Source organism: Dufourea novaeangliae, unplaced genomic scaffold (genome assembly GCF_001272555.1).
Source record: "Dufourea novaeangliae isolate 0120121106 unplaced genomic scaffold, ASM127255v1 scaffold232, whole genome shotgun sequence".
NCBI lineage: Eukaryota > Metazoa > Arthropoda > Insecta > Hymenoptera > Halictidae > Dufourea > Dufourea novaeangliae.
Genome location: NW_015374105.1, coordinates 74,707 through 87,570, shown reverse-complemented (window position 1 = coordinate 87,570; position 12,864 = coordinate 74,707). Strand labels below are relative to the sequence as shown.

The following is a 12,864-nucleotide window of genomic DNA, read 5'->3' as shown; positions in this document are numbered from 1 at the left end:
TAAATATTAAGCAGGAAAAAATACATCTCCTATTTTTTTAAAATGCTTCTTAAATCAATATCTTCGAAGTTTTTATTTTTCTGAGATATTACAAAATGAAATTATACAATAATTAAAAATAAAAAGTAAAATCGTCGCATCGGGATTCGAACGGGGTTTTGGAAGGAGTCCTCGTGATGAGGGCGTTAGAAAATTCATACAGCTCTCGGCGTTTAGGACGTAAACTTTAGGTTGTTTGGGATTTTTTACCTGGCTCGGGCCACTCGACCGTCGCGTCGTAAACGTGTGACGTAGGACTTTTGCCGAGACACCCGAAGCAGAGCGCACACGGACGGACAGAGGTAGAAGACACTTGGGGGGAGTCGCCGAGTCCGACGGAGCGCATTGCCGTAGCGAAAGGGTTAATAATGCCACGGCGTTGCTGTGTTCCCAATTCTAAGGGAAATTATGATAGTATTTTAAAAGATAGTAATTATATATCTATGTTTTTCTTCCCCAAAGATGAGGAATTGCGGCAAAAATAGATGGCTACTATTCCTCGTAAAAATTGGACACCAATAAAATATTCTGTCGTTTGCAGTCTGCATTTTGCAGAAAGTGTTATTCAAAGGTACCAAGGTATTCTATCACCCAATGGTGTACTGGAGAATGTTTTGTTGAGATGTCCAAGACTTATAGCGAATGCAGTATCATCCATTTTCCCCAATTTCCCTTCTTACCTTGTAAAACATGTGCTACCACCAAGAAAAGATCCTGTAGAACATGATCAAAAAATCATTGAAAGGAATCAAAATTTAGTCTAAGAATTTACTAATTCATATGTTTAGATTATTATAATCCCCCAAATGTGATAACCAGTGCAATAATCCAGGTAAGTTTTATTTATTTATATTTATATTAACTCTACATATCCATTGTTTGTGTGTAGCACATTTATTTAATAGAAACTATCACCTTTTTGGAAATTTTTACATATATTTTTACAAAAATTTATTTTTGCATGCTTGTATGTAATGATAATTCTGACTTTTTGACTCTAAATACACAGATTGTGATTAGTGACAACATAAAATTACAAGTTTTTCAAGAAAGCAATGAATTTTGATTCAATGATTGAAAGTGGGTACTGCCTATTGATAAGAAATTATCTAGGTGGTCTCAACTTGAAAATTTATTAAGTAGATATAAAGTATTACAGAGTCCACATTCTACCACTGATATATGTCTTATTGAAAAATACCTTGAGAAATCTCTAGAAGCACTTAATAAGGCATATATTATTGCAGAATCAATTGAATGTGCTTATACCCAAAATCTTGAAGTAGTAAGAGATGAAATAAGGCAAATAAAAAATAAAAAAAATAGATACAGCTCTTGCACCATTATTATGGCTTTTTCGTTATATTGCCAATCGTCAGCTGCATACAATTGCTTGTCCAATTGTGTTGTAGATGATTCCATTAAAATTTACATTTCTGGTTATGGGTCCCATTCTGTTGCTAAAAAATTAAATTGCAATATATGTCGATTATTAATTGTGATAGGATAAAGGTAAAACTGTAGGCGATGTATATGTTGATCACTTACAAAGAGGAGGCCTTTCTGTTTCCACTGAAGAAGTGATAACCTTATTTATTCATATGTATGCAATAATAGAAGCCATAATATATGACGGCAATTTGGAATCTCAATTTTTGCAATCTAAAATTCATAAACATATTTTATGTAAATTAACATATATTGGTATGCAATTAGATGTACATTATTTAGCATTTTCAGATACACGCATTTGTGGTCAAAGTTACCACAGTATTTTGTTAAAATTGTCAATTTTTTCGAATATTTTATTAAATGATTATGTGAAAACTGTAAATAATAAACTGTTCTCTAACACGAGTTCATAATTAACTGCATAATTCTTTCTTTCAATAGCGAATTATCCTAACCTCTTTTCCACATGTCCCTTCACCTGTTTGGTATCGTACAAATAATTTTGTCTATTTCAGGTTTTTATTAACTTATACTTACACATACCTTTATTAATTTTTAAATGCTTCAATTTGGTTCAAAGATGGTTTTCTCATGCTTCACACTTATATTTTCTTGAAACCACTGTAAATATTTCAAATATAATGCATCACAACACCAAACTATTCAGAGTGTCCACAAAATATAACCACATTTATAAATATTAGTATACATCTATATTACTTCTACTTACTATAGTTATAATATTTATGTATTCCTTATGCATAATTAATCAAAAATACTATATATTAGTATGATTTTATGTAAAAAATAACGTTAATTATAACACTGAACACAAAACTCTATTCTTGAAAATAGGTGAAAATAGGACTCCCGAATCCGCTATGACCGGTGTTGCCACGTTGTTCAGCACGGCTAGTACTAGAGTCGGCTGTGCCGTTGCGCAACCGTTGAGTGATTTCACTAGATTGGCTACCGTTCACCCAATAGGGTGTAGCGTTCAGAGTCAACTCTAGTAAAATCACTCAACGGGTGCGCAACGGTTGTGTCTTCTGAACGCAGCCATAGTAATCCGTGGTTTCGTCATGAAGGTTATATTTCCTGAGATGCGGACAGATGGGAATGGCATAACGGTTAATGAACAAATCAAGAAGTTATTATCGTAAAAAAGTATACGAAGTTTCAAACGAAGTGACTGTATTTCGGAAATAATGGCTGGAAAATATGGAAAAGACCTGGCACTGTCAATGATGCGAACATTACCAAGACTTACTTTATCTAACCTTCGAGACAATCCCGGTTCAAGGAAACCTGCAAGTGTTATTTTAACTTTATCATATATTAATATCATGTACATAGTATCACGTATTTCTTGCAGCCAAAACGCGGTCGAGGGCAACACGGTGGAGATAAACATGGAGCAGGTAACAAAGGCTCTAAGCAGAGGCAAAATTTTATGCGTCTTGGATATGAGACTGGAAATACTCCGTTTTATCTGAGATTTGGTCGTGAACCATATTATCAAGGGCACCAGTAAGTTGAAGTCATGTAATCAATTGTTAATTGTTGTATATAATGGTGATTTGTTATTTACATGTCCAAAATAGGTATAACAAATAAAAATAAATTATGTAATTCGTAGAGAATGCATTAATCTCTTTCAACTTGAACAGAATGTTCACTGCAGCATATTAATACTCAAATGTTTCGTTATGTATTATAGTTTGAGAAGACAATATCCACCTTTATCGTTACGCGATCTACAGTTATACATTGATACAAACAGAATAGATTCATCCAAGCCTATAGATCTTGTATCTTTGATCAACACAGGATTATATAAGATTATAGTAGAACATAAACATGCAGGTGTTCACCTTACAGATGAGGTACTTGATTTTCCTTTATCTCATTCAGAAACTATATTTAAGTTAATATATGAATAGCAATTCTGATGATCTGCCCAAAATCTTTTTTGAGGGAGCTGACGAATTTCAAGCTAAAATAAACATAGAAGTTCAATGGGCCAGTGAACCTGTAATTGCTGCAATTGAAAGAAGTGGTGGTACTATAACTACAGCATATTATGATCCCCATTGTTTACTCGCAATGCAAAATACAAATAAGTTTTTTAACAGAGGTATGTCCTTTACTTAATTTTCAGACAAATGTTAAACAATACTTTACACTGTTTTACTTATAATATTATTAATTACATAGGAGAACCTATACCTCGTAGACTGCTACCACCAACAGATTGTTTAGAGTACTATTCTAGTTCAGCAACAAGAGGATACTTAGCAAATCCCGAGGAGATTTCTCAAGAACGATTAATTTTATCTCAAAAATATGGTTATGTATTACCAAAGGTTGAAGACGATTCACAGTATGAAATGCTTACCCAGCGCAAGGATCCTAGACAATTGTTTTATGGTCTTGCACCTGGTTGGGTTGTGAGTCTTCAGGATAAAGCAATTCTTAAGCCTAAAGCTGAATATCTTAAAGAATTTTATTTGAGTTAAATTACTTTTTGTAGAGCATTATATAAATAAAAATAAATACTTTGTTGATTGAAAATCGTATACAAAACTGAACAAAGTTATCCAGCAAATTTGTTGCTAGATAAATATTATATATTTGGTTATTATGATTAGAACTTCACAAAAGCATATAGTACTACCTGTCTAATTGACGCAGGTTTAGGTCCGCGTTGCAACAGTTATTGAGAGAGGTAATTGTTTTAGAAATTGCCGGCCGTTATCTCTCTTTAGTTAGCCCACTTCTGGAGCGTGTAGGAGACGGGCGGGAGCAGTGCCGGATTCAGAGAACCCTCCCCCTCTCAAGGGAAAAGTGCCTCTGTTTATTGTCCTGAACTGCGCCCTGCTCACCATCACAAAAATTGTGGATCTTCCTTGCCCTTCACGAAAATCTTGGATCAGACCTTAGGCCGAAGAAACATTGTGTGTGAATGAAATGAAGAGAAAGGCTCGAATAGTTGTTTTACGATGTGTAACACTGATAACGTAGACGCTCGTTCCCTGGAAGCAATTTTAGGAACTAATGGGGATAACTCCGCGTCAATTAAGCGGGAAAAAATGCATTTATTAACCATTTATCGTATAATGATAGTGAGACTCATGGAACGGAATTCGGGCCAAACATGACTTTGTCCCTCACTATGGCCCATGCGGTATCAAAGTAATTCGTACGGCAAGAGGTTAAACGGAGACTACTATGTATATATACATATATTAATAATATACATGAAATTTATATCATACTTAACATTAAATAGACTACTTTGTGCATTTATATTGTATATAAATATGCAAAAATAATAAAACAAAAAAATGAAGTTTTTATTTTGTTATCAATTTAATAAATAATTCTGTAAAAACTATTTTACAATCAAATAAGATAAATAGAAGTACATTGAGAGTATCATTATAAAATAAAAAGAAGATTCAAACTTCTATACAATTTTACCATTTAGTGTATTATATACATTTAATAAATGCATGAAATCCGAAAAATCCCAGTCAGTCGAGCCAAATTTTGTCCAATGCTTGTTATAAAGTGATTGCTAGAAGTTCGATGCAAGATTTGCTATCAACAACTTGAGCGCACATTGGCAGCAAATTAGCACGCGCAGACTCTGTTCCATTTTTGCCCCCAATTTGACACAGGTCTGGGTTACAAGACCTGCTGCCAATGTGATTTTCCATTTTCTCAGCTGGCGTTGCCTGCAAATGCGGAAATAGATGGCTATGGTTTTTTTAGACAATTTTTGTCATTATTTGCTGGCAATTGCTCGAAACTACATTCGTACACAACTGATTATTAGGATATTTTTGCCTATAAAAAAATCAAAATCGAGTTTTTTGCACTTTAATTTCTTTTTACCAAACATATCACGTATATATTTAGATACATGTAATGTATTTAATTATATGTCTGTATATAAATAAATAGTTTCAATATTATTAAAATGAAATGTACGGAATAAATATTATTTATTGGTGCAATATGTTGAGTTTTCATTTGGATAAGATTACCGATTCTTAACCAATATCTCGTATATAATCTCGCGTGAAAGTTGATGTTTATGGTGAACATAACCTGAATATCTGCCAGACTGACACGAATAGAAACCTAAGTCAAAGTCGATGACCTCGTTACCAAGGGTCTTGGCTACACGGTGCGATTGGTGCGAAGTGCGACAGTCTGTGTTCATCGTTCTTCCGTGACAGGTGCTTCGTACGGCTACTTCGATTTTAACATACATGATGTCTGTCAACGATTCGAAAGCGGCAATTCGTGTCAAATCTGAAAACAATTATGGATTTACGTTAAAAAGCCTAGTCGCTGGCGGTGAATTAATATTTTTTTTTTATGTTAAAAGCTCTTTCATTTATTTCAGTATATTACATTAACTATTTACTGTCAATCCTCACGAGTGAGATTCCCCAGGTTTTCTTTAAGGAATATTTGCGTATATTAACAATAATTAAAGGTAACAATTAAGGTATGTATTTTACAGGAGTAGCTGGTATGTGTTCAAAAACAACAGTAGCTCCATTAGATAGGATAAAAATATTATTACAAGCTCACAATGAACACTATAAACATTTGGGTAAGAACTATACTATTGAATAAACAGATCGAAAATTGTACACAATATAAATTCTTGTACTAATTTATTGTTTTAGGTGTTATTTCTGGACTGAGAGAGGTCATCCACCGTGAGCAATTTTTGGCACTCTACAAGGGAAACTCTGCTCAAATGATTAGAATCTTTCCATATGCTGCAACACAATTTACCACATTTGAATTGTATAAAAAGGTAATTAGCAATTACTCTTTTACTAGTATATTCAAATAGTTCAAAGTAATTAAATAGTATATTAATAGTATATCAAATAGTATATTAAATAGTTTGTTTTGAGTAAAGTGGTTCACCAGAGAAAAGTAAGTGTTATTAATATAAAAATGACATGTTCATAAGTTAAAGGTGAGCCCTAAGCATATAGTGTTGTGCCCTAAGCATATACATTTGTGACTTTATGTGTGCATGAATATGCAAATACAAAAATGTATTTGTAAAGCATATAAGAATTCATATTCCCGATTGGGAGGTACCCTTAGTTGGTTGGCTAAGTGTTAAGATATGTGGTCTGTGCAAAAGTTCTGACACTTGTACCGTCAAAAATATTTATTAATATTGAATAATTATGTCAGCATCCATTACTTGAAATAGTTCCTTTCATTTCCTATAATTTTTTGTCACGTTTGCAACAAAAGATGAATTCTCCCATCAATAAAAGTAAATAGAAATTCAACACCAATGCATAAGCAATGGTCATTACTTTTGCACACATTTAATGTAAGGTACAAAAAAAGCTGATAAACGCATAAAACAATAAGCAAATTAATTACATTTATTTCTTATCAGTATTTAGGAGGCTTATTTGGAAAATACACGCATATACATAAATTTTTCGCTGGGTCTGCTGCTGGTGTTACAGCAGTCACATTAACATATCCACTAGATACCATTAGAGCCAGGCTTGCTTTTCAAGTCACTGGGGAACACGTGTACACAGGAATTTTGCATGCGGGTATTACAATTGTTAAAGAGGTAATTCTCATTGATCTTCATTGTAATAAATGTTAATCAGAAAGTTAAGCGATACTTAATATATACATTAACATTATTGTCATGAACAATATTAACACTTTGAGTGCCAAGCACAATTTTGAGCATGATTACTGCGGGGCCCAAAGATCGACAGTGCGTTATTATCATTAACAAGGAGACTTCGGTACACCGAAAATTCCGATTATTTTAAACTCCACAGGCTTGTAGCGGTCTTCAATGAAAGCAACTTTCCGTTTTTGCTGAATTTCGGTTCTTCAGGGTGAAACAACCCCTAAAGCAGTGCTATCCAACTTGGCTCTGAGCCAATAGCCATCCCCCACCACCGTCTGCCGTTACCATGGAGTAACAGAGACAAGAGTGAGCTTCTTTGTTTCTTTGGAGCACACGGTAGGAGACACATAAGAAGGGCAAGCAGGTGTGTGAGTGGCCCCTCCCGAGAGCCAAAGTGGACAGCACTGTCTTGAAGGTTAACGTCACGGTTGCACTGAACGCGTATTCGGACGACTAGTCCGTCGTCCGTATAGAGCTAGTGATGGGTCTCTGTTAGGTATGGGTTAGGATAGACTCTCGATAGAGAAAAATTCAAGGCTGGGCCTTGGAGAAAAATAGCGACATTTTTCTCTCCCGAGTGATCACGTTCTAAACTAAACTAGGTATGGGTTAGCGCGCTCGAGCGCTCGTGCCGTACACACGACCGAATCAAACGCCTCTAAATCAATGGGAGCGGTTATACTGCACGCGTACGCGTATCGGTACTACCGATTCGGTAGTCCGATGTCGCACGCGTTCGTCGTATACGAACGTCAAAACGCACGGGAAATTGCCGACACGACATCGCTTCAACCGTAATATTTTGGTTTTTTTTTCAACATAGGGCTCTGATTTAACGCTCATTATAAAGCTGAAGGAATGTTGTTTTCAAGTATATGCACAACATTGTGGTTATTGGTAATAAATATAGTTATAATTAATGTTAAACATTGAAATGCCGATTTGACACTGTTCCCACATATGGATCAATCAGGAAAAAATATTACTGGATTCCTTGAATCTTCAACTTTAAAATACACTTTTCAAAACTTTTTCTAACTTTTATAGAACATAAGATAAATGCATAGTAACTATAAACAAATTAAGTTACATTTATTTTTTATCAGTATTTAGGAAGTTTACTTGAGAAACACCCAGTCAGCCGAACCTCCAAAGCCAAATTTTGTCTAATGCCTGTTCTAATGTTACGTACTCAACATGGCTACGAGTTTGATGCAACATTTGCTATCAACAATTTGAACGGAGATTGGCTGCAGATTAGCAACAAGTCTTGCAATATAGCCTAGGTTATAAATTGACCTAAGTGTTGCAAGATTTGTTGCCAATTCGCTTTACCATTTTGTTAGCAGACTTTGCCTGCAAAACTCAAGTCAAATGCAGAAACAGATGGTTATGGTTTTTTCGATAAAAATTTGCTTCAAACTTAAATACAACTGGTTTTCAGGGCACATGCATATAAATAGATAAATTTTTCGCTGGAATTGTTGCTGGTATTATATACAACACACTCATTAAATACATACCATTAGGGCTAGGCTTGCTTTTCAAGTCACTGGAGAACACGTGTGCAGAATTATCTATTATAATTTTCAGGATATACAGGAAAACAGAAAAACACACATTAACATTCAAGGTTGTAAATTATCATTCATTAAAGTAGTTTTTAATAATTTTGTTTTAAATATATTATTTTTTTTTTTTCATAAATTGATAATACAGTTTAAATTTAAAACGTCCTTCTACCCTTTTCTCCTCTCAAAACGATGGCAAACACTGTAGAATGAGGTAAAATATCACTGAACTAACACGTGCTTCTGATTTTCTCAAAAATAAGTGATGATTTTGTTACAATATGGTGGACCACTTATTGCTACATTTAATATATTCAGCGTACTGCAGAAATAAAGTTTTACGGTTTTTATTCGGTACGTTTATATTTTAACGTATGTATTTATAATGTAACGTATGAATTAAAGAAACTTAAGTGCCCTTTCTGGAGGATATCTATGTATGTATATCTCGCTATATCCATATCTGTATGAGTGACGTTGCACTCAAAGTGTTGATAACATACGAAATGCAAACATTTTAGAGTTTGAACGTTTCTTATTAAAAATAAAAAGTGTTAGATAAGTTCAGATTGTATCAGTAAGGTTAATGTATTCTCGGTTCTCATTAGCATACATATATTCTTTTCAAAAAAAAAAAAAAACGTATTTCGAATAATTTGTAAACATCGAAATGTAAAGCAGTCTTTTTTTTTTAAATTTGTTGTTGAATATTGCAGGAAGGTGGTATTCGAGCATTGTACAAGGGATTTTTGCCAACTATTTTAGGCATGATACCATATGCTGGGTTTTCCTTTTATTCATTCGAACGACTTAAATACTTATGCATGAAATATGCTCCAAACCATCTTTCTAAAAAGTGTGATAAAAATACGGGTATGGTATACATAAAATTTCTATCGTAATAACATACTATTCGATTTTTTGGTAAAATATTCTTGATTTAAAATATGATTAAAATCTTGACTTTATTACAGGTGGATTAAGTTTAACTATACCAGCAAGGTTATTGTGCGGAGGTATAGCGGGTGCAGTTGCTCAAACTTTTTCTTATCCTTTAGATGTAACTAGGAGACGTATGCAATTGGCTATGATGAATCCTACTACATATAAGTATAGGTAAATATATCTAGTAACTAATTATTTATGTAAACTGACAGCATTGTGATTCTTTTTTAGTGTTAGTATGTTACATACTATAAGAATGATATACCTAGAAAACGGTATTGTAAAAGGTCTTTATCGTGGGATGAGCATCAATTATTTGCGCGCTGTTCCTATGGTGTCAGTTAGTTTTACAACATATGAAGTCATGAAACAAATTCTCAACTTAGACACCGGAGTAAAACTGTAATTTCCTTTACATTCGTACAACTATTTTTGATACACAAATTATAATAGAAATATGTAATTATTTTTTTAAAATGATTATCCATACGTGACGAATATTGTTGTGAGTTTATTTTACGATACATAAAAAATTCAATATTTAATCAATTTTCTAACATTCAATAATAATAGTCGCTAAGACGTACAATCTCAATTATGATGAACCAATCATTTCTTGTATCACTAATTCGTTACCAGATATTTCAGTAGTACAGTCAAAATGATATTTAAACAGAAAGGTACTGAGTTCAGTCATAATTTACATATGTTTAAACGAAGATATGTTTTAGAAAATGTATTGCATATACAACAATGTTGTCGTTATTTAACCACTAAAGGCAGAAATGTGATACTTGTAATATAATTGTATATTTTTATTAATAATTATTAATTTAATATGTAAGAAAGAATATATTTCTGGCGCGGGTGTTCGATAGGAATGTGTGTTAATAATAATTGTAGTAGAGATGGTGCAAATGTAGGTGTATATAGGGGAGAAATCTGTAAATAAAATATTTTTCAAACGATTTCTTATTAATTAAGAATACTGAGATGAATAAATTATTTTGAGGATCATAAAAAGAGGAGGGATGTCCTTTTTTATGACCATCGTGTTACACTGTTCAACAAATTGTATTTTTTTTCCTACCTCATAACGGTTAATAGGCGTTTCTAGTAGATCTTCATTAACTGAATACGAATTGGCAAACCGTTATTTCTCATCACGTCCAGTTTTTGAAAAAATCAATTCTTAAAAAATTGCAAATTTCCAATTTTGGTGGTGTGTTGTGTTTTTACAGTAATAGTTATTCAGTTACTTTCAACACGAAATAATTCTCTGGGTTCTCCCGAGCAAAATGACGTAAATCGTTATTATATCATATACATCTAAATATGTTTAAATAATGGTCAAAGTGAAAAGGACACCGAAAACGCATCAATTTTTGCTGATATTCTTCAAGTTGTTTCAAAAATCTTTCTCCTAAAGACGGTATCAAGGAAAGTTACAAAATCTGTTTTGTTTTCAATAGAGAGGCGAAATAGTTCAGCAAAACACGTGGTAATGACGGCGATGGTACTAAATGACGGCAGTCGCTTTGCTTGTGCGCGGTTTAGCGCTTTCGTTACACGTTATACTAGAGTGGCAGACAAGGCAACCGCCGTAATTAAGTGTTTTGCTGAACTATGTATTTCGCTTCTCTATTGAAAATTAAGCAGATTTTGTAACTTTCCTTCACACCTTCCTTACTAAAATGGTCTGTTCTACCGCATGCTATGGTTAGATTTTATCCTAGACCCTTAGTTTTGGAAACAAATTTAGAATATCAGCAAAAATTGATGAGTTTTCGGTATCTTCTTCATTTTGATGATTATTTATACGTATTTAAATCTCTATAATATAAAATTGACATCATTTTGTTCCGGAGAGTTCAAAGAATTATTTCATGTCAAAAGCAACTGTATAACTATTATTGTAAGAGCCAACAGACATCCAAAGTTGAAAATATGCACTTTAAAAAAAAATTGATTTATTCAAAAACTGGACGTATTGGGAAAAAATGATTTGTCTATCAAAACCACCTATTAACGGTTATGAGATATTTTACGTGTTGAACAGTGTTGATATTTTGAGGATTCCTAGTAAAATAATTACTTAAAAATTCTGAAAAAATTATATATTGTGCAAAAATATCTCTTTATACGGGCAAATAAACATTGTTTCATAAAAGTTTCAAAAAAGTTCAAAAGATAATAAAAATAGTCGCTGATGCATAAACGAATGACATAAACAAGACAACAATTGCATGTGGTCATATAGCAGATATGTATGTGAGACACGGTATAAAAATTGTTATATATAGGATTGTGATAATTATCAAAATCAAAGTAACTGAATTGCCTGAAGACCCATCTTGAAATAAGTTCTGCATTCATAAAAAAAATACCGATAGAACTATTTATTTAGAATAAATTTTTTTAATTTCAATGAAATACTTCATTTAAAATCGTTTATTCTCTGATATATTCAGAACATAAAGTTTTTGCAAGATATAGGTTTTTATTAGGTGCACATAAAGTAGATACTGTTTGTTAATGAATGTTTTTTTTTGGTATATGCTTTTACATTTTTAGTATTGTATAATTCATAAATACAATTCTATTCGTAAAAAATCAGCTATTCTTATAACTCATTTAAAACTTTTTTGCATGCACATAAGTAATTATTCTTTTGTGTTAGTCCTACGATTACTGATTAATTCTGCCCATGCTTTGCGTTACTGAAATTCAATGTAAAAATGATGTAAAACTTTCTAAATATGATAACATCTCTTTATTTCTCTAGCTTTGTTTATAATGAGACGATATAATATCAGTTCATGGCATATTGTTTTCCTTGCTTCAGCAGTATCTGTATGAACACAGACCTTGCAAGTCCGTTCAATATTTGTAATTTAATGTTTCCACGATATCCGAAATCTAAAAACGAGGAAGCATGTAAAAGTTAACAACCAAACACACACATAATCCACAATTGTTCGAAGCATTTTTTGTCTACCACAAAGTATTGTAAAAAATATCATAAAAGATGTTATCCGAAATTGATATATACAAAATGTAATACGCATCTTATACACAATAATTATATACAGGTAGAAACCGATTGTTTAATCTCAAATTTACATACACAACAAACGTGTTTTGAGATTT

General features: G+C 32.8%; 3 protein-coding genes across 3 annotated transcripts; all 3 read left to right on the top strand.

The window, feature by feature from the left end:
- Positions 1 to 407: 407 nt before the first annotated feature.
- LOC107190815 lies at positions 408 to 1,455 on the top strand. The gene is given in 3 exon segments (XM_015579698.1): positions 408 to 755; positions 1,013 to 1,341; positions 1,452 to 1,455. Coding segments are annotated over 3 exon segments (681 nt in total).
- A 1,123-nt stretch (positions 1,456 to 2,578) lies between these two features.
- Positions 2,579 to 4,047, top strand: LOC107190828 (39S ribosomal protein L15, mitochondrial). The gene is made up of 5 exons (XM_015579711.1): positions 2,579 to 2,801; positions 2,867 to 3,021; positions 3,212 to 3,377; positions 3,469 to 3,628; positions 3,709 to 4,047. Exons 1-5 carry the CDS (start codon positions 2,700 to 2,702, stop codon positions 4,008 to 4,010), a joined length of 885 nt encoding a protein of 294 aa, XP_015435197.1. The 5' UTR covers positions 2,579 to 2,699; the 3' UTR covers positions 4,011 to 4,047.
- Positions 4,048 to 5,774: 1,727 nt separating this feature from the next.
- On the top strand, positions 5,775 to 10,135 carry LOC107190813 (graves disease carrier protein homolog). Its single transcript, XM_015579697.1, has 7 exons — positions 5,775 to 5,859; positions 6,029 to 6,121; positions 6,198 to 6,331; positions 6,941 to 7,126; positions 9,486 to 9,642; positions 9,744 to 9,885; positions 9,946 to 10,135. The coding sequence occupies exons 1-7, from the start codon at positions 5,775 to 5,777 to the stop codon at positions 10,118 to 10,120; spliced, it is 972 nt and encodes a 323-aa protein (XP_015435183.1). The 3' UTR covers positions 10,121 to 10,135.
- Positions 10,136 to 12,864: the final 2,729 nt, after the last annotated feature.